Genomic DNA, 23,000 nt, shown 5'->3' on the forward strand with positions numbered 1-23,000 from the left:
ACTTTTCTCCTCTCCTTTCTGAAATGGCACTGTTCAGGAGTCCCAGAAGGCTTAAGGAAGAAGGTAATATTTTAATTGCCTTGTATTTCTCCAGGAGATTAATAGCCCTGTCAATGCACGAGAGGGCACGAAGCTGAAATACACTCAGTAGAGGCACGACAAGAAATACAAACGTCACTGGTGGCTCTGAAGGGCCAAATCCTGCTCCCCCAAGTCCTGTGCGCCATGGGGATTTCGGGGCAGCTGCTTATGGCTGTGCTGTGCTGTGCTGCACGCGGGGCTGTAGGTCCATTCCAAGTGAACTGCTCTGTCACCAGCCCCCAGCCGCAGAATAAAAGCGTGTGTGTACATCAATATAGGAATTTGATCAGCAATTCCTGCTGGAAAATCCTTAACTTTTGTGTCAGGAAAACATTGTTAACTGAATCTCTGTGCCTGAGTCATTTGCCAGGGCATGGAGGAAGGAGGGAGCTGCTGTTGGAGCTGACTAGCAGGTGCATTGCTGAGGGCTTTGAAGCTCTCTCCTGGATTTACTTGTAGCCCTACTTCTATATCTGATGCCTCAATTTCTTATGCTGAATGGTTCCTCCCTCTAATTATTGTTTTTCTAGCATGAATATGCATCACTGCTTATGGTGTAAACCTGAAGGGCATCACAAATAAGTGGGAAGATGTGCTGCTCTTAGATTTTGGCACTTTTTCCTTCCAATAGAGTCATGTTCACTCTCAACTGATGTTGAGTATTAAAAAAAAAACCAAAAAACACAAAACAAACAAAAGCCTTATTGTAAGGGAAGAAATATTAATGATGGAGAAAGAAAACATCAAAATTTGCTATTTGGCATTTGGTCCTTGGAGTGTTTTTCAGTTCAGGCTGTCAGCTCACAGAGGTTTCTCAGCCCTAACAGATGTTCCTGTTCTCAACCAGAGTCCTGCTGCAGAGGGACAAACTGGATTTTTCATTGCTGGTGTCTCGTGAGAGAGGGAGTGATGTGAAACTTAGTTTGTGCATTACCAGGGAGAAAACAGCTGTTTCCATGGGCTCCAGCTCCACATTCCCAGTAATCTTTTTGCTTAGTCCTGTGTTGAGACTCCTGCTGCCTGCAAATGCCAGTGGTTTGTGCAGTGCATGGTGTGGGGAGAGCTGGCCTTTGTGGGTAATTGATACCTTCAATGCGGGGTATTGGATTTATTTGTGTAGCTAATGGCTTTTGTAAATGGAAGTTACACTGCAGGTAATGCTCATTCAAAGTAAATCTAGTAAACATGTGCCTCGAGGTTGGGGGTATTCCTATTCAGGGGACTAAGCATGTGTGAGAAGTGGTAGAAACATTTCCTATACATGGGAATTATCAAACATGTCTTGGATCAAAGGAAGAAAAGATTAGCTACTTAAAAAAATACCGCAAAGCTCCTATTTTATTTGTCCTTTTAAGAGGTGGAAGGAAGACTGCAGTATAATCTACACTATTATGAGGAAGTTCTAGTTATTTTCATGTTTTTCCTCAGCAGGAGAGATGGATGTGAGCTTAGTCTCCTGGTTTTATTCATCCTGGTGAATTCCAGTCATGATTCATTCTCACTAATGAGATCAAAGCACAGTGTTTCCCTTCCACTAATACACTTCTCAAAGGTATTAATTGCTTCTCAAAAAAAAAAAAAAAAAGAAAATATATGTATGTTGGCAAAGCCATAGAGCTTTGTTGTGTTATTGCAGGTGCTTAACCAACCTTTGAGCTGAAAAAAAAAAATAGGATAAATTTTGTTTTATTGCACTTTACTGCAAATGAGTGGATGAGGGATTCCTCTGCAGCTCAGCTGACACGAAGGCAGAGCCTGGCAGGCAGCAGCTCTCTGTGAATGTTGTTGGGGCTGATGTAGGACATGCTGATAGAGATAAGGGTGATGAACTTCTATTTTCTAGCTTGAGAAATTGATAGGGGCAGCAGAGCTGATAGAAATGTAGTGTAATGCCTTTCTGAATTGGCCTAAATAGGATTGGCTCTGGAGAGGTGTTGGTAAATTATGGTGTGCTCACTTCTACCTTTGGGAAATGTTCATTGAATTCTTATAGTTACCACAAATCAGAAAGGTTGGCCTATAGGGCAGTTATTTTCTATAGCTTAAACAGCCCAGGTTGTGGACAATGTTCTGCTTAAAATATATTAAAAAAAAATTAAAATGAATCAAGTAGTGTTTTACAAACCAGTTGTTTCTTGATGGCAAATTAAATTCCAGCAGGTGTGTATTGCAGGTGGGGATGATCAACTCTTTATGATAACCCTGTTTGTAATTTTCCTCTAATTTCCCTGATTGCTTATGAGTTAATTGTGTGTGTAGTGAAAGAAAGACTTCAGAATACTGCTTCATCAGTTAATTAAGAGTAAATCAACACATTTCAAAAGGTGGTAAAATAGTTTTTGACTTGTATTTATGGTTTTTGAGCTGTGCCTGCTTTATGAATTTTCTTTTTCTTCTTCTGAACTCTGTGCTCTGCAAACCTGTTGTGTAATTGCAGTTGGCTACCAAATGAGAAGTTAAAAACCTGTTCACATACTAATCAAGAGCTCCCTTTGTATTTCCAAATCTCTTTGCACTGCTTGCAGGAGTGCTGAGTCCAAAGGATGATTTGGTTCTAGTTTGCTAAGGAGTTTGCATAAGTATATATCTAATTGCACCTCTTTTTGCCAATTGATTTTATTACAGTGCTTAATGGTTTGTTGAATAGTTTATAGGATAATGAATGTCATTTCCTTGTATTATACTATAAATAACTTGGCAAATTTTTAATTAGGATAATCACGGTAGCTTTCTCTACTACTGTAATCAAGCTTTGCTTTTTGCATCCAAGAAATAATGTACATCTATATCAAGTTAGAACAATTATGTTTTTCTAGACAGTACAAGATTTTGTTGATTGTATTTTTTTTAATAGGCTTCCCTTTTTAAATCTTAGCTCTGCTTCTATTGAAATGATAATTAGCTCAATTTGATTACTTTTACTTTAATATTCTGTTTAGAAGAATGAATGAGACAGAACTTTTGTCCTATGTCAGATTTTGGAGTTTGGCTTTTTGTAGCATTGGAATACAATCAGGCATTTCTTAGCATAATGTATAGATATTTTACAACACCAAGTTAAAGACTTACTTTGGTTTCAGTTGTCATCTCGAAGTCTATTAAATACAGAAAGTAACAAATATAGGAAGAATAAAGCAATTCAAGCAAAAGTTTAAGTCCCCACTGCATGGAGTGATCTCCTGCATGAGGGAGCCCGGTGTGCATGAGCTGATGTCCAGCACAGCTTGGAGATGCTGAATATGACCCAGCTATGCAGGACCTGAGAAATCATCCAGTTCCACCCCCTGCCATGAGCAGGGACTTTCCACCAGACCAGGCTGCTCCAAGCTCCATCCTTGGGCACTTCAGGGCTGGGGCAGCCACAGCTGGTCTGGGCAACCTGTGCCAGGGCCTCCCCACCCACAAAGGGTGGAATGAGACATCAGAGCAGATGGATGGAGCTGTGGTTAAATCCCCTCTGCCCATCCTGTGCTGATGTGCCTTGAGTCTCTTTTGGCTGTTTCGGAAGTTGCTGGTTGGAAATTTTTTAAATTAGTAAATTAATCAGGGAAAAATCTCCAGACCTTTTATAAAGTGATAATTTTTGCCTGTATCTGGAAAGCCACACCCCTTCCATTGAAACTTCTTCCTGAAGGAGAGGCTTTAGGCTCTTTAAAGAATTCTGGAGGAGAAAGTCTAACTCCAGTTTTTCTCTTTTGAGCAAGAAGCTGTTTTCTAGCACCTACAACTTCATAAAACATTCATAAACTTTCTGTCTTCCCATGTTGCTGTTTTGTAAATGATGATGGATCTGCAGAAAGGTCAACCCCTCTTTTTCACAGAACCCAAAAACCTAGGCAGATTTACCATTTCCTCTGGTACTTTTATAAATGTAGCCTAGTTTATGTTAAAGGCTGCCTGGTCTTGTTCTTCTGCTGTAGCTGACAGTGTAAATATCCATTTCATTGCTGAGATTTGGAAGCTGTTAATGTGGCTTTCACCACATTGCAGAACGTTTCTGCAGCTTTGCAGCTCCTCTGCAGGTCTCGAGCTGCTTTCTCGCTGCAGTTTTGCAATTATGTAATCAAACACCAATCTAAACATATGGCCATTTCTCTAAAATACAGAGCCTGAGGAAACTGGAGAGAGCAATGATGAGCTGGAAGAAAAATCCAGTGGAAACAGAGTTAAATGTCAATGTCTGCATTGTGCCTAGTTAATATTTCACAGGAACGCCGTCAACTTGCTCTAGAGCCCAGAGGATTTATACATTTTCCTGACAGATGATCATGATTCCCATCAGTACACTTAATGCCAACATCTGTAGGGCTCTACTTAATTTGGGAAACAAATATATTCTGTCCTCGTCAGAAAAGAATACTTTGTATGTTCCAGGAAATGCTCATTACCTTGGGGTCATTGCAATTAAGCGGAGGACAGAGATTTTTCAAGGGGTGCCATTACACTTCCTTTTTGGCTGCTGTCTTGAAATGCAAGTTGGCAGGTGCCAGCTCCTGATCTTGGCATTGCAGTGGAAAAATGCTTTTGATCATGGGTCTAAATAAACAGATGAAAATAAAGTATAAACATGGTCATTAGGAAAGTTTTTGTCATACTGTCTGAATTTTATGGGTGAGGAATTTTGAGAATGTATTGTACACAACAGCTTTTTATCTTAATCATAATTTTCTTTAAGCTGCACTTTTTTTTTTTTTTTTTTTGCTTTTATTAGTAATTGGGGGGAAAAGTCTCAAAATTTAGGTTTTATAACTTTCTATACATTAAATCATGGCCAGTCTAGATATTAAGGACAAGGACACCTGCATAAACATTCATTTTTCTTGAGTCTCTTCTACCTTCTTCAGAGCTGATGCTCTTCCCATCAACCTCTGCTTCATTTTGCTAAATAAATAACTGTTACTTGATCTCTTCTCCTGCTGATCTTTATTCCCCAGATGGTATTTCAGCTGGCTGGAATTCTAAATTACTTATGTGGGTGTGATAATACTCAAGGAAGGAGTTATGTTTCATGTTGGTGCATGGATGAGTTTTGTTTATACAAATGCAGTTGTGTGATTCCAGTGTAGCATAACTGCAAGCAGAAATAGAGGTGGAGTAGGAATAAAATTCCTTCCCTGGGAAGCACACCAGAAAAGTCAGGGAAGACAGCCTGCCTGGATGAATGATGTATTTCCATGCCTAGAGCAGGAACAATCTGGCCAGGAATTATGAAAAATGACAACAGGATTTCTCATGAGTGATTAGAAAAAATAACAGAAAATGGAGAAAATGGGAAATGTTAGCTTGGGTTTGGTAAAGAAAAAGAAAAGACAACTTTTCAAAGAGCTCATTACTTCTAGGTAACTCATAAAATTATTTTCTTCTAGTTTTTGTAGTTCTGCAGACTTCTGCTATTTGTCACTTTTAAGTTATGTAAAGTAATTATCTGTGTTAAATTTGGTGTTGTTGAATTTTAATTTTTGCTGTGCTTAGGGCAGTTACCTTCAGGGTTGGGGGAGGGGGGGAAATGAGAATTCTGTATGAAGTGATCTCTTTCATGCTGGTGTTGTTCAACCAGACCATGCCTCGAAAAACTTGGAGGGGGGATTTAACCCTGCCACAGGATACTATTGGGGCATTTTTAAAAGAAAATATTTTCTTTGGAGTGATAAATGTCCTGTTATGTACTGAACTGTCAGCCTTGAGAATGTCTTGGTCCTGTGTTCCTTTGAAAAGATGAGGAAGAACAGCGGTGTCTGTCAGTGAATCTGATGTGAATAAAAATGAACTTGTAAGCCAATAAAGTGAGCCTCCCCTGCTTTATTAGAAGCAGCATTGAGTTAAACAGAACAATCCTGCATTTGGGCTTGAATGGTGAATAAGGCTTCACTTTCAAACATTATTTTCTCTCTCAACTTGATGCAAACTCAGTGTACCACTGATAAAAGATTCCCTTTGACTCACCTGGTCCCTCTATGGAATTGGATGTGCAGAGGTCAGTTTCTAAGTGTATGAAAGTTGTTTCCCACAATGCAATAACTCCTTGATCTGCTTTTTTGTTTTGCTTTAATGCTGTAATTTTAAAATATTTTTAGTTGTCTCTATTTTCATCTCCTTCTTGTCTATCTTAATATAATTTCATCTACTTTTTGCTTCCTTAACAGCAGCCCTGTTACTGCTGTCCTTTTCCCTTTTCAGATGAGGGAGAGTTCTTTCTTCCTATCAATTTGTCTGGGGCATTCTTAAATCCTGAAATAACATAATAAGTTGGAGAAGAGACCTTTAAAGAACATCTAGTGCAACCCCACTGCCATGGGCAGGGCAGACATCTTCAACTGCATCAGGTTGCTCAGAGCCCTTTCCAACTTGACCTTGAAAGTTTTGAGGGATGGGGTATTCACAGCATCTCTGGGCAACCTGTGCCAGGAAGAATTTCTTCCTAATATCTCATCTAACCCTGCTGTCTCACACAGAAGCCATTCCCCCTCATTCTGGCACTCCAGGCCCTTGTCAGAAATCTCTCTACTTTAGATCTTCTCCCATCCTGAACAACTCCCTCAAACCCCTCTGTCTAGCAGAGGTGCTCCAGTCACCCATCACCTCTGTGGTCTCCTCTGGGTCACATCTGAATGACAAATAGTGTCACTTGGTAGAAATGAGAAGGGAGATGGTGTCCAGTGACATTTGGGCCAGCACAGAGAAGCATGAGGATCAAACAGTATCCTTGTTGAGGCCAGGCACATTCAGGGAGTGGACCCATGAAAAGTGGTTTTCATGCAAGTGTCCAATGAAAACCTTAAAGATTTTCTTTTCATAGGTAAAATCAGTGGTGTTTAGAGGACCTCTGGAAACATGGATTTGTAACTCATTCATCTTTGTAAATTATGAGAGCTTGTAGGTTTCCCCCTTAGTGCTCACAAATCCACAAATCTTTCTGCTGCATAAGGTAGAGTTTGTTTGGCCTGGCAGATTAATCTCTGTGGGAGGTTAAACTGCTCACATGTCCACCTAAAGAGGGAAATTATGGATCCAACTCTACCTCATCACTCTTCATACTGCACTGGGTCATGTCCCTTTTTAGCTAAAATCATTCCCAGTGGGATGTTACTGATGGAACAAAAGAAAGAGAATGTGCTGCCCCAGATGTGGGCTGGGGTAAAACACTTTTCTGATGTGGATCTCCATCAGCACAGCAGGAGATGGAAAGAGAAAAAGTGAGCCAAGCCAGCTGAAAGATCCTTTATTTTGTGGAGCACAGTGTGGGCAGTTTTCCTGTTGGTCCATGGGTGATGGGAATGATGTGCAAAGATCTCAGCAGAGTCTTGAATCCTGCTGGGGCTCTGAGACAGAGCTCTCCTGGAGTGTCCTCAGGAGGCCTCACTCTGCCCTTTCAGGCTTAAAACACATCAGTATTCCCAGCTGGAGATCTTGGGAAATTCATGAGTGCTTATATTTGATTTACCATCTTTTCTGTCAAATTCTAGTAATCGTGATAAAAATATTCCTCACTCCATTTAGCAGAGCTGTTAAGAAAATGCTGTTTGACTTGAGCATCTTATCCTGTTTTTATTCTGGTTTTCATTGATCAAAAGTTTCACAATTTTGATGCCTGTTTACAATACTACAATGTCATCTTTCTGTTTCCTCAAAAGGCACATTTCCAAAATGCTTTCAAATATCCAGCCATTTTAATGACTAGCTCAAGGGATCATTGAAATATCTTTAAACAGGTGGTGTGAGTTTAAAAAGTTTTCCCCTGTGTATCCATTTGCCTTCATCACCTAAGGTCATTTTCAATATTCATGTCTTCTACCTGGAATGCTGGTTTGTCCTCAGTGATAACATGTGGTTTTCTTCAAAATTAAGCATATGGTTTATTTTTCTTGTCAAGTTGCCCTTAAAATTTCTTGGATTTTTTTTTTTTTCCTGATATTTATATCTGCCAGGATTGGAAGACATATTTTTGCTTAAACTATCTCAATATTTATAATAGTGTTCATTACTGAGAAGTAAATGACAGGAAAAAATATTTTTTATTTGTGCAGATACACAAAGCAGCTTTCAAACAGCCTTGGGTTGTTGCTAAATCTTACCTAAAATTTCCTGCCAAGTTTCCATAAATTTAGTTTCACAATGCAGTCTGTAGAAATGTCTTCAAAGCCATTGCTTGGTTTTCTTGGCTGTTTGATTCGTTTTTTGGTCATTTTTCCCCCATCTGAAGAAAATGGATCTAAGGGTAAAGAAAATAAACAGTTGTATTTTTATCAGTCAGTTAAAGGTAAATGATGAAAAATGATTAATTTATTAATTCCTAGAGCTCAGTTTAGTTAGACTTGGTTCAATGCCAGTGTTCTGCTATGTGAACTTGTTGTCTCAGTTTAACCAAACTTGTTGCAATGAGAGAATTGTTGTTTATACTCATCAGCCCTCAATGGCTTAATAAGGAATAGATTTAAATATCCTACAAGTAGGTGGACTCGGGGCAGGGGTGGCCACAGAGGAGTTTCCTCCAGCTGTGGTGGTCTCCAGGGGCACTCAGCAGTGAAGCAATTAAATTTCACAGACTCACCAGGTTGGAAGAGACATTCAAGACCATTGTGTCCAACCCAGCCCCAGCACCTCAACTCATCCCTGGCACCCAGTGGCACGTCCAGGCTTTGTTAGACACATCCAATCTCTTTTGGAACACACAAACACATCACCAGTGTGACATGGCTTTAGGGGCTGCTTTATGGCAAGTCCCCAAGTGCAGGTGTAATAGTGTCTCTGATTCAATCCAGGAACTAAGTTTTTACCACACTTTTTAAGTGAAAGCAAATACAGAGGTCATTTGGGCCATCTTAGAAATTCGTGTGCCTCGCTTACCAGTGCTCAGACACATTTCAGTGGGTCATAGCTGTAATTCTTGATATATTTTTTATTTTTAATTTTTTTTTTTTTAGATAGAAAAGAATAAGTGTCACAGTTCTGTCACAGGTGTGCTAGCTGTGAGACAGAACTTTAAATCTTTTTGAGCGTCATTATTGCAGAGATGCAGTTTAGATCTTAATTGATATTAATAGGAATAACCCTTGATGACGTGAACTTGGCAAGCCAGAAATTGCAGCTGTTCACAGCAGTAGTGGTAGTAACAAAGATAATTAATTGTTTTTCCCTGGGAGATATATTTAGATTGTACAAACTAAATATTCTATTCCCTGAGCCCAAATTCAGGCTTGTATTTGTTCTGTAAATACAAGAAGTGAAACAAAATTTAATATTTTTTTGACTGTCACACCATGATGTGAGCTATTGCAATTATTTTTGAGAAATAAAGTATTTAAAATATTTATTACATGTCTTCCAGTAATAACTTCAGCAGTTGATGTTGTGAATAATTTTGTCAGCATAAAATGAGTAATAATTTAATATTTTAATTTTTTTTTTGTTGGTATGTAAGAGCTGGTAGTTCATCTGGCCCCAGCAGTAGTGTGCAAAGGGGATCATATTGGATATTGCAGAGCATGTGTTCCTGGCAGAGTTTTAGACAAAAAGTATTCCTGAGCGAGCACAACTTCATTTGCTAAGAACTTTCAGTCAGCATTATAATCCTCCTGGATTATTAAAGAATACATCAAGGTTTAGTTTTGAAGTGCACAGAGATGTGTTAATGGCACTGTAAAATGTTTATACCCATCATGCAGGAGGCCTCTGTCTGGGTTATTGATTGCCAGGCTTTAAATTCTTTCAGTTTTGCTTAAGTAAGAGTGGGAAGGAATCTTCACAGATCCTTCCCCTGTCTCAGCTGCAAGTGGGCTGAGCCACCTGGGGAATATTTCCTTCTGGTCCTGGTTCTTGAAGCTCTAATAGACACCCCCACAAGAATATATATTCATATGCTCTAAGTGTGTGGTTTTTATTAACACTTATTTTAATAGTGGTTGTAAAACTCATGCATTTAAATGCAGTTCTTTAAAGCAATGGCATTTTGAGCAAGGATTTCTTTCACTGGTTATTTATTTCTACAATAGAAAGTCTCTGGTGTGGGTATAATTTTGTCTACACTGATAACATCCACCCTGAAAATGTAACATGCATGGGATGCTCTGTTGCTCGCTACAAAAGTAATTTTCTACTACAGGTTTTAAATCTCTGATATCCTAAAAAACGTGGAGCTTCTTCAGGTTGGGCTGGACACAGAGGCAGCAGTGCTGAGCAATGCAGGTGCTCATCAGCACCTCCACAACTGCCTCCCTTCACAGTCAGGTAATGAGGCTTTATTTCCACAAATTAATATGGCACTAAACCACCAAAGGAAACATTTACCTTTGTGATGTAAATATTTCCTAAGCTCAGCTTCTTTCAAATCCTGCAGTTGTATGTGCTGCTCAGCAAGAGGCATGGACTTTGCAGCAGGAAAATGTGTTCTTTATGAATGGGATGAAGCTCTTTTCTTCACCTGCATCTCAAATGCAATCTAAATGATCCATCATGCCCTGCACACAGCAGAAGCAATAGGTATGATGAAAGTCTGATTACATGTAATCAGTAGCAGTAGTGATTTGAATGTTTTGTCCTGTATCTTCCTTCAGCCTACTGCCCAGAAAAGCTACTGCTTTCGTGTGTTGAAAGAAATTACTTGAATTCATCAACTGGGTTAGTTTAGAACCCAATTTCTCTACTTCTCCTTTGGGTTTTTTGACCATTGCATTGCTGGAATATCAGTTACATCAGATACTTATTAAAAATACTAAAATTGCACAATCTAGCCTGGCATTCAGGTCCACAGCTTCTTAACAGTAGTGAGGTAAGAGAGGTAAAACTTCTTTTTTTGCCTGTGCCCTAAAGTACAGAGAACTGTTCTTAACAAACACCAGCTGGGGGAAACTTAGAAATGGGATGCCACTAAAAAAAAACCACCTAAGAAGTATTGTCATTACTGTGGTCATAGATCAGGCCAAACCATCATTTTCTGGAGTGTGTGTACATACATTCTGCAGGAACTGTTAAGGAATAACCAGTGCAGGAGTAAGAGAGCAGTCCCCTCAGTAATTCTCTGACTCGAGCCCACTCACAAGTGGAATCATTCTGCTGCAGAGCTCTGAAGCTGTGTCTGTCTTCTGGGGAAAATTGCCTGCTTGTATGCTTCTGCATCTCTTTCTTTCCTGCTGCTAGAATATAATTAAATATGCTAGAATATAATTAAAGTTGCTAAAAATACATGCTTTCTAATATTGTTTTTTCTGTGTAGGCAGCTGCTGTTACTCTGTTCTCAGGGGAGGAGATGGTATAAAGATGAATATCACTTAACTCTATTAAGTGGTCCATATTGCACAGGGATATAAAAGCTCCTTATTTGTGGCCTGATCCAAAGTCCCATGGAGTTTTTAAATTTATATGTATATGTACAGTGGAGTCTGCTGGTTTTGTTATCTTTACAGAAGCATTTTTTCCCCTTCAAAAGATGGGAGACTTCTGAACTGAGAACTACCACTTTCATGTTAGCTGTGAGAATTTACATTCTTAGTGCTAAGGAAATTAGTAGAACAAGAAGGGCCATAATTACTGTGCTTTTACAATACCGACATTGTACCTAATTAGGGTTTAGTCTACAGAGCACTCTGTTTGTTTAATAATCCCAGCAGACATAGTTTGAGTTTTTGCATCACCTGGATAGAGCTGGGAACACCAGCACCACTGTGGGAAGTGACAGTTGACAAGATTTTACCTATTTTACAATATAAAGCATTGGCTCACCTTTGATATGCATGAAATCACTTAAGGGTGAGCTGGAATCAGCATTTAGAGACAAAGCAGCTCAATGCAAAGAGAGTGTTTGTTCACTTTTTTGTGTGGTGAAACCAGGGCTTAATTTTCTCTTCACAATCTCAGCAGCTTGCAAAGCTGGTAATAAAATCCTCAGCACCCCTGCTGATGAAGTCAGATCTGTTATTGCTAACAAAGTTTAAACATCCATCATCTTTTGACCTGCTAAAATTATTCCATCTGCAGGTTTGATTCTGAGTTTACCACCTGTCCCATGCCTTTTGGTTTCTATTTAAAGATGACCGATTTTTTCTGAATATGAAATTCTTGAGTTCCTCTCCTGCTTCCTCAGCCAACATTTAAATTGTAATTATCTTTTCCTCACATATGGAAAGTCTCAAAAATAACTTGAAGATTTTTGAATATTGAGGGGACAAAGAAGACCTTGAGTCTGTATTTGTGATGGATTTCCTCCAGCCTGTTTTGTGGTGAGACCTTCCCCTGTGAAATCTGGATATGTCATATTTGTTCAGGTGTCCACCAGCTCCTTGTTCAGCACATCAGGGTTATAAGCCTTATTTCCATAACTGTGGTGGAATTTCTTAAAAGTAAGAGTTTTCTTGGCCACCCTTCAGTCCCCAGACTCCTGGATAGATTGAAGAAAGCAGTTACATTAAAAATTGAATTATTGCTTCCTTGGTTTTCATGCAACTAAAACATTTACTCTGTGTGTAATCCTGCATACCATCCTATCGATTCTGTTCTTGATGCTGTCTTTAATTTTCTAATTGCCTGTTTCTCTTGATCATCCTGTGTGACACAAATAGCCTCAGGGATGGCAGAGATTTGAAGAGCAATAGCTGAGGAAAGGCTTCCCACAGAAATGCTGCCTTTGAATTAAATGTTTCCTCCATAAGGAGATGTGGGGGTCTTTCAGTTTTTGTCAACTGTCCAACATAGAAAAGTTTATTGGCAAAAAACTTAAAATTATTTGGACCAAGTTGCTTGATAACATTATATCCAAAGTTGTCTTTATTTCCCTTTATCTGTTTTCATAGCTGGTTTTTTTACAGTATGTTTTTTTTTTAAATAGTAGTCAACACTTAGAAATTAGAATAGAATGTCCTTAATAAATCAAAGGAATAGTTATCTAAACTGATGGTTCATTGGGTTTTGTTTGCCTTTGAAAAATTAAATGTTTATATATAGTTGCTTTTAAAGAATATTTATGTTTTAAAACATTCAATAAATAAATGTTTTATTATTTTTACTTAGTAACATTTAATAATTCTGGGCAATAGTGCTTGGTTTTCCTTGCATGATGAACCAGTGGTTACTGTAGAATGCAACTTAGGACAAGAGCTTGTTCCTGCAGCAAAGTTTTTGACAGAAAGGTGGTGCTTCTCTACCTTTAAAAATAAAGGGGTTTTTTTATCAGTCCAAACTTGAAGCCTGTAAGTCTTCTCATCCTTTTATCAATCCAACTCCTCTCCTTAGTGTGGGGCTTTGGCCATCTCCTCCTTGTTTGGGAGGAGCCAGTGGCTGGAGGGGTCACTCATCCTGCCTGTGGTCACTCAGCTCCTGGCAGAGAGGGTTTCACAACTTGTTTGTAGGTGGCTGGGTGGCACCAGACTGTCATGTCACGTCTGTCCTTTACTTTGCTCCTTCTTTGTAACATAGACTTTTTTGGGTGAAATGCAAGCTACCCTGCAAAATACCATTTTAAATATTTTAGCAGAAATCTTTTTCTAAATATTGCGTTTTGCTGCCTGGTAATGATATGTTTGCCTGTTCAGAAAATCACATTAATGACCTACTGGCAGCATCAACTAATATCACAATACATTGCTTTCTAGTTGTGTGAAAATTATTATTCAATGTATGCATTTCTAAATTAAATTATCAGTCTTGGATCATACTATCAAGAAAGTCAGTTCTGAACTGCAGAAGATCACTATTGTAACTGCTTTCCCAACTGTTATATTGTCATTAAACCTACATTAAGTGACCCTTTAGTGTGCCTTTTACTTCTTACAATTTAACTTAGAACTGTTGATTGTAGTTATTTTAAATAATGGATACAATTTCAGTAGGGCCCAGAATAAATGTGGAGGCATTTTTAGGATTAGAGTCAATTTTTAAAGGTTTTTATGAGAAACAGATTATTTTAGTTACAAGTTTCTAATATTACTAATATATTTTTAATATTTGGTGACATCCAACTTGAATAAAATAGTTAACCCTAGTAATGAGTTTTTCCTTTTAGCTCTTTATATAGACACTATTTAGAAAGTAATTTTATCTTGGTTTTCCCCTAGTTCTCACATCCTTTCAATAACTGAGTATAGTTCAAACTTATCTTAGTATTTAACCCCATTTCCCTGTAGATTAATTATCCTAATATAAAACAAATGTGTATTAAACATATGCAGCTGCTTACAGAAGCAGATTTGGCTGTTCCATTTGATATAAGTCTCTTGTTGCACAAAACAAACCCGTCATATTTAAGATTTCTCTGGTCATTAAAACTGAATTATGTAATAGGCTTCCATCTGCTATTGAAACCTGTTCATCATTATTTTGTGTCATTTTAAGTGGGAGCATTCTGAGAAATGCTTAGTGACAGCAGGCTTGGCTCTCCTGGCTATGAGAGCAGGGTAGGATGCAGCTTCCTTCCTTTCTAGCTGCAAAAATGAATGCACTGTCTTCTGAGAAGGTTTTCTCCAAGAGTTTGGTTCTCACTTCTCCAGCCTTGCCATCTTCTGCAAAATCCTGTGTTTCATTTGTGCTGTTAAGCTGTGTGCAAGTTGCCATCTCCTCCCCGTGTGTCCCCCAGCCCGTTGCATTGATTGCTGCAGGATAAATGCAGCAATATTGGATCATGGATTGCATAAATGGCAATCCATCAGCCCCACCCTGTGTGGGGGACACTGAGGGTGCTGAGCAGAGCAGGCAGCACTCAGTGGTGGCAGTGACAGTGGCACAGGAGCGGGCAGGGAAGGTGGGTGGCCCCGTGCTGCTGTGCTGGAGCAGGATCTGGATAAATGGGATTGGAGCCCACCGGGGCAGCTGTGGGATCTGCTGGAATAGGAGCCAGGCAGGGCAGGAATTCCACAGGCTGGACTGGGCAACTTCATGAGAACAAACCTTTTAGTTGATAGAAAATGCTATGATTTCAGGATTAGCCTTTTTGGTGTCCTATCCAAGATGTAATTTTTGGATACGGCAAAAGGAATAGAATTTGTGCTTGAGTCCTAAAATAAACAAGCAAATCGAGCACCAATGGTAACATAACCTCAACATCCTCCTCCAGGGAAATAAAAGAGAAAGTAAAGAAGATAGTTCACTTCAATCCAGATACTTTATATTTCCTTCCATACTGCTTTTAATTTTTTAATCCTTTATGGTAACTTGTTTTCTCAGTATAACTTTGTTTTCCCAATTATGCAGTCATCTGAATTACCTAGATCTTACCTATCTATATCTTTCCCTCATAAAGTTATCTGCACTTTAAAAGAAAACTAAAAACTACTTTTATTCCAAGTGATGATAAGCAGACCCTATTTTTTTTTTTTCTTAGTATTACCATAATGTTCCCAGTATCTTAAAATATCTCAACAGTTTGTGCTTTTCCTTCCTTGTGTGGACAGATGTCATTCTATTAGAGTTTGAAATATTCAATTGAAATGGCTTTATTATGTTTTACATGGTAAGAAAACTACCAAGTTTAAACAATGACATCATTGATTACCCTTTGATAGATGAAATTTATCTAAATTAATTATCTTTTAGTATTTGCTAAAACATTCATATATGAAAATTCACAATGATAGAACATCTGCTCAGCAGAGGGCTTATCAAAGGTATTGTAATAAGCTATGTAATGAATGTTTCAGCTTTCAAAAGAGAAAATATTTTGTGTGGCATTTATTTAAATAATTTCTCTCAAGTTAGGATTTCCATCCCACTTGAAAAAAAAGAAACAATTTTGCCATGAAAACATTATAATGGAATTTGGAAACTTTACAACTCAGTGAAGGAAGAAGCGTAACTTGGAAATATCTAAATTCCATAGGAGATAAGAGATGAAAAAGATTCATTTGAAGTCCTGCTTGGAGGCACAGCGAGTGGCGCACTGCGGCGAGCTGGGTTTGAAATCGGCGCCGGGTGGCTTGTCCTCGGTCCCCACCCGTCTGCTCACTCCTTGTGCTCTTCAGGAGTTTGCCTGTCAGACCTTCTGGAGGTTTGATCCTGGGAGCAGCTGAAAACCTCAGTCTTTTCTCCACTGACCTTCTTGATGGAGCAGGAAATATGTCTGTGTACAAGAAATGTGTTATTCAAGTCATGGCTCCTTTTCCATGTGAAAGTTTGTGTTGCTTAGCCAAGTGTATAGGAAGTGTCCTTATCTAAGAGCTCCTGTGAAGGGTCTTTCCAAGATGCTTGCCATTCCTTATAAAAACCTATTTTTGTTCCTGTGTATTTATTAACTTTTTCGAGTTCTGTTTCAACCATTTCTTCCTGTCAAATGAGAAATGAAATTATAATATTATGAGCGCACTATGACATTACAGGCTAAGGTAGTGGAGAGGCTCAGAGGTTGTCACATTCCATATAAAGGCTTTTTTCAAAGTAATTTTGTTCTTTGACATGGGAAAGAAAGAAGGGTTGTTTCAGTGGCAGCCTTTGAAGGCTTTCCACAAGTGAGAACATTTTTGCTCATGTTCACCCTGGCACTGGCTGTCAGCAGCTGAAAGGGCACCTTGTTGACTCTGGCACAGGGCTTGTCACTCTGCACGCACAGAGGGACAAGTGATGGTCACTTTGACCCTCCACCCTGACATTTACATTTAATCCACATCAGGCTGTTTAGAAAGAAGGACCACTTCACCCTGGGGAATATCTTTGCATGTTTCCTCCAGCTTTCAAGGAGGCAAAGGATAATTGTGAAGAAATGGTTCAGAGGGAGCTTGCTTGGCCTTCGGCCTCCTTTCTTTGTAGGGCTACTGGGAGCAGGGATTGGCAAATGGCAGGATTGCAGGAAATGTGTTTCTATTAGGGTCTCTCTATTGTGTTGGAGAAGGTACCTGGCTATTCTGTGGTATTTTTGAGCCATTAAGGATCATAACTATCATGTCATTTTGTACTTTGCTGAGATAGGTATTATTCTGTGACCCTTTGCTGATGAGATAAAAATTGGCTCAGGAATATTTGGGTGTTTCTCATTATCTGAGTATTTCTTAAATTTCTCTTTCTATAGCTGGTGCCAAGCTGAGTTTGAATAACCTTCTCTTGTTCAAACCCAGGAGGGAACTTGATGTGCCCCCCCTTAATGGAAATATGCTTTTGGCAAAGAAAGAGCCAAAAAGAACAAGGAACAAGACAGTCCCTAAACTTATCACCTGCCCACTTCCAAAAATACTCCAGGATTTTCATCAAGCAGTGGGTGTTTGTCATCTTCCTGTTAGTACTGATCTCTCTCAATATTTGCTTAATCAGATCTGTAAATTATAGTAGCATAGAGCAAGTCCAAAAATTATGAGGAATTCCTGCAGCTGTGTGTTGTAAATAAGGAATGTGAGCATGAATATTATGGACTGGGAATTGGGATGTCCAGTGTCCAGGCTCCAAACAAGAGGCCTGTGACCTTGCTGGGTGGGAGATGTGCAGCCTGAGGAAAGTTTACACATGGAGTTTAAACATATGTGCTTTAAATTGAGCATATGGTGCTTTTACTGACAGGTACCTGTGAGCATGCCTTGCTTATAGATAAAGCAATTAACTGATTAGTAAATGCTGAGTAAGTGATAACTATTACACCAAGAGCTGAATAAATACACATAAAAGATGCATATTCCTGTTTAGAATGTTTCATGTGAAAAATACCAGCAGCTCTTTAAGCTCATTTGCATGTTGAAAGCTCAAATCAGGGTTTGGTAGATTTTGTGAGACATTTTTGGGTTCTGTAAATAAAATTTCATGACTTTGAATGCAGTATTACACTGAATCCGGTAGGACAGAAATAAGTGGTATCATAACAATATTTTTATGGCCTGATAGCCTGAATGTAAAACTGTTTACTGTTTTGCAAGACGAATCTCAAGGCTTTTGTCTGTAGTTTAGTGTGGCCAAAATGGAAATGTTTTACTCTGTACTGTACTGGGCTCTAAAAATGTAGATTTAACTCCAAAGGTATGAAAGATTTGAAAAGTATTATATAAAAGTCTGAAATTCATAAGTAGGAAATGCTGTGCATGCTTTTTCTTCACATCTCCCTTTCAGTTACAGTAATTTAGGTTTTAGCATATGATGAATTCTGTCATAAATTACTACCAGAATACACTTTTCAGCTTTGGAGTAAATTTTGCTGAAATTAATATGGAAACCCTCCCATGTTTCAGTGAGAGATCAAAGAAAATCCCAAATGGAAAACATGTTTTTGAGAGGGGTGAAAAAATAGTTCTGGGTTCTTAGACTCTTGCAATGATGATAACTTAATTAAAATCAAAGCAAAACTAATTAAGAACTTAAAAGTGCAAGGTTTTGGTTGCATAACATCTTTGAAATATGGCAGGATGGGTTTATTATCATTGCCAGAATTCCTGGCTGTGCAGTCAGGTGATGCTAGTGGATCCCAATGGAAATGTACAGCTGGATTGCAGTTTTGTGACTGCTCCTTTTGGCCTTTCTGCTCTTTTTTACTCTTCCTGTTCTTTTGCTTATGGGAAAAAAATAAAGAAAGCTATTTTGGCAGGAAATTCCTTTTCTCTGCTATGAGTTTTCTCTGGGTATGCAGCTAAGGGACAGACCAGCTGAAATCTAACAGTTTATCATTTTTATTCATGTATTTAATGGCTCATTCCTTGATTTAACCATCCTCAAGTGGAAAAAGAACAATGTTCACACACATATCCCCCTAGTCTATGTGCATCTTTTCTTTCCCTCTTCCTTAAAAATGGCGAGGGAATTGAGAATTTCAGCTTTTGTTGTTTGTTTGTTTCACTTGAAACGCAGTGAAAATATTTTTTTAAGTGCAAAATTAAATTAAATAATTTAGTGAGGCATTCTTACTTCACATTGACCTTAGGCTATTGCTATAAAAGCTTTTAAATATTATGTTGTGTGATGATCTCTTATCCTTCAACATTCATTCCCATCGTGCTTGTATCATATCCTTCAAAAGCTTCCCTAGGAATGTTCTTTTTGGGTTAGCATGCACATGTGGTTTTTCTGAATATTTAGTGAAAGCTTAATGAGCAGGCTCCCTGCTCTGGTGGATCAAGACTTTATGAGGCTGAGTTTTGCTCTTTGAAGAGTGTTGCCATATGGGAGGTTTGTTTTTTCGGGCTCTCTCAGGTGCTCTTGGCAGATGGAGCTGGAAGTGCTCGGAAGATGAGCACCAAGCAACGCCCATGAAGGTGCTGGGGGGTCACCAGGACCACAGCAGGAGCCTGGCAGATCCACAGAGCGCCCAAGCAAGGCACTGATGGGAGTGGGAAGAACAATTCTGGAATTCAGCAGCTTCTCTGGGCGCCTGGTTCCTTCACCAAGGCAGTTCTTAATTAGAGTCACAGTGAATAGTTCCCAGTCTCGTGACAGAGCTGGAGAACACTCAATTATATAAATGTTATCTCCCATTTAGTTCTGTTCAAAAGCCCCGTTGACCTGCTTTTCTTCATTGCATTCCCTCAAATAGGAAAGATCCACATCCTTTGACCCTAAAGAGTGACCACAGCCAGTGATCTTCATCCCTACTTTTTTAGGAGCTGAATGCCAGTTTACAGAGCAAATGGCTTTTTAATCCAGGCGCATTCCTGGTCCAGGCAGACATCAGTCTCTGCCTCGTGTGCTTGTTGGTTTGTTTCCCTTGTTTCTCTTTTATCATCATAATGGAATTTTGGTTTCCCAAGTTCAGTGTAATTTCATACAATATAATTCTAGTTGCTTTCTGAGTGAAGATTTTGAGTTTTGTCTTCTTTAAAAAACGTTCATCTTTAAAAAAGAAAAAAAAAACCCACATTTTTGGCTGTGGGAACATTGACTTTAAACAAAGGCACCAGGTTTTCTATTTCTTTTTTTTAAACTTTCCTTCTAAGAGGCACTGCCAGGTGTTTGCAGCATAGGATAGGAGCAGAGGAGTAAGATCCTTAGGGAGGCAAGGCTTTCATTTACCCATAGAGGGATGATTTCTCACCATCTGCTCTGTATCTCAGAGAACTGGGATGTTAAAAACGTGAATTTTCCCATCCACTGGGAGCTTTCCTGCACAGCTCACGTATTACAGAAAGAAAAAGATGTCACTGAAAAGAACTGTTTTACTTCTGGGCCATCATAGATGACTATTTTTCAGCAAGAGGGTTGTTGTGATTTTTTGTTTTATTTTTTTAAAGCCCGCTAATTAGTGCATGTTCATAATTAACTGGTCAAATTCATTCTGCAAAGAAAACAGCTGAAAACAACAATAATTCTGTGGTTATGCAAAATAAAAACATTTGAGAGAACACTTTTCAGAGCCAATAAAACCCTGAGGTAATATTAAGCTGTTTTATTCTAAACAAAATCTATTTTTCAAAGTGTTTTATAAGTTAGTGTTTTGTTCACTCTGCTAAGTTTTTCTCAAGGTAGAGAATATAAAAAGCTTAGATCTCTATAATTTCTCTATTGTTGCATAAAATGGAAAGCAAGAATTTAATAGTATGGAAATAGCTTAATTTTTTTCCATTTTTTAAAAAAGGTAGCAAACAAGTCTTTTTTCAAATACAAACATTCAACTCTGAGCTCAATGTGAAATTGCTTTTTAGAACTCCTTTATATCCAGTTACTTAGGCTATTTTCATAATCTTTGCCCAAAGAAGAGCAAATGCAAGATTTTTTTTTTTGTGTAGACATGTGTGACCATCTGCAGATTTGAAAGAAGCAGTTGCTCTAAGGAAGGGATAATCACCCTACCAGGTTTTGTTTCAGACAAGATTTCTGTTCTATAGGTGCTGTACGTGTAGTTATTTGGGGAGGTTCATGTAGAACCAGACACTTGTGTGACCTTGATTGTAGAAGTGTTTTCACAACTTTACATTTCTATATTTATTCAGTAACATTTTTCACTTAGCTGTCAATTCAGAAGCCTCTCTAAATAAATAAATAAATTTGCTACTCTTAATAATGAAAAAAAAATTCAACTACTTTTTGCTCTAAGGAATAAACATTCTAGAGCTGAATAAATAAGTGGACATGTTTGGCAATGCTAGATTTAATATTTCCAGGTCTGTTGGAAGCAGATGTGCAATACACAGAAAATTACAGTTCATCCTGTAGTAAAAGCAAAAATGTATCATAGTTTTCAATAACACTCTAAAACCAAATATTATAGAGTTCTTCTGTGTGTTTCTCACACTACTCTACATCTTTGAAATGCTAAAACTTGCCAAACTCTCTCCGTCTTTCTGACTTCCAGGATGGTTTTTCAAGATGTGTTATCAAAGCAGAGCCTTTAATCATCTCCCTGAAAGCTTTAAGCAAAACCACTCCATGTAAACTTAGACTCTTAATTATGCAGTTGCTCATTTTTGATGTTGAGGGGAAGGAATTAAGATATAACAAAAAATACTTTCCTTTTTGCAGCCTTAAAAGAAGTTGTGCTATAGTTATTTTAAGAAACATGAAATATATCTACATAGTAGTACAAATTTGGCTTGTTGCAAAATTGAATTGTGTCAGTAGTTGAGAACCTGACCTTGGAAATGAGGCTTGCACATAGGAAATTATTAAATTATTACTCTAATAAAGGATTCTTGTTGTTTTTTTTCTTTAGTGATAATACATCCCATTGCTTTTGGAGGAACTAAGCCAATGGAGAGATCTATGAGTGGATTGGGTTTTGTCTCCTCCTTTATGCTTGATTTTATGTCTTTGTGGCAGTATTGACTCCACTGAAGTTATTTCTCTCTTGTGCCAGTGTCAGAATAATGAGGAAACCTTTTCCCAGCAATCTGCAATGTAACCTTGTGGAAGACACTACTGTAATTTATATATTGATAAAATGAATATAATATATTGCACAGAGGTTTTGTGAGCTTTAATTAATATTAGAATAGTTTTACATTGAATAATGATGGAATAGTCTTGAGTTAATTAACTCTAGATCTCAAGGACATCAGCCTGTGGTGGTTGAAAGCAGCAGAGTGTGTGTGCCAAACTTCCAGAATTGCCCTCTTTTAAAAGCCATTGTTTTCAAGATGCCCCAGTGTTGACTTTAAATTCTTTGTTTGCTAATTTGTCACGTGAACTATAAGATAATTTTAACATAAAATGGAGGAAGGGTTTGATCCTAAGAAGGAAATAGTTGTAAATAGATGTGTTTACTTAAGTAGAACTTGGACTGCTTACAAAAATACATCCTTGAAAATTTGATTACTTGAAACAATTTAAAAGTATTTTCTGTGGTAGGAGAGGTAAGTCAGGAACCTCCCTGCTGGTAACACACCATTAAAGCTTGTTGGTTTCTAACTGGTGAGCAAATTTCCTTCACACTGAAATATTTAGAAAAAAACAGATTTACTTAAAATTTTATTCCATAAAAGTAGTTCATGGCAATGTTGTTCCTCTCACGTTGGAAGGGTGATGGGCAGCTCCCACTGAACCCTCAGCTGGATGTTAGAGTTCCCTAAGTGAGGGTATCAGAAACCACTAAATTATTGCTTCATATTGTTCCTATCATTTCCTTTGATTTTTGCTTTTTGAATAATTTCATTTTCATTTTTGATTTTCATTGTGCCTTTTTTTTTTTTCCCTTCACCTGTAACCATTTCATTCTAACCCATTCTCATTTCCAGAAGAGCATCCCTTGTGTGACGTAGGGGAGTTCCTGTGCCACGATGGCATCACTTGTGTGTCCTGGCACTGGCTGTGTGACGGGGAGCCCGACTGTCCTGATGATTCTGATGAGTCCTTAGACACGTGTAAGTAAAGGAGGAGCTGCTCTTTTATTTTATCTCCCTTTGAAGTGAAACATTTTTGGTCACACTGATTATACAACTGAAAGGGCAAATGTGGGAATCCAGGGCTTCCCTCTGGCTGCCCTGGAAGGTCTGGGACCCTGGCAGGGGTCAGGAACCCCCCTGGACAGAGCCCCCAGAGACACTGGCTGTGATCTCTGTCCATGGAAAAGAGTTTTCAATCTTACAGGGTGAATTACAAGCTCT

At 38.4% G+C, this 23,000-nt stretch overlaps 1 protein-coding gene across 2 annotated transcripts in view; it reads left to right on the forward strand.

Annotated features, from left to right (window-relative positions):
* Positions 1-23,000, forward strand: part of LRP1B (LDL receptor related protein 1B) — a 627,450-nt gene that overhangs the window by 137,413 nt on the left and 467,037 nt on the right. Inside the window, exon 2 of one of the 2 annotated variants that reach the window (XM_077784902.2) lies at positions 22,632-22,757. The exons of the other annotated variant lie outside the window; for it this stretch is intronic. Coding sequence (XP_077641028.2) covers positions 22,632-22,757 — 126 coding nt within the window. The remainder of the gene's footprint in view (positions 1-22,631; positions 22,758-23,000) is intronic. 2 annotated transcript variants of the gene reach the window in all.

This window comes from Lonchura striata, chromosome 7, assembly GCF_050655825.1.
Source record: "Lonchura striata isolate lonStrDom1 chromosome 7, ASM5065582v1, whole genome shotgun sequence".
In the NCBI taxonomy this organism is placed as follows: domain Eukaryota; kingdom Metazoa; phylum Chordata; class Aves; order Passeriformes; family Estrildidae; genus Lonchura; species Lonchura striata.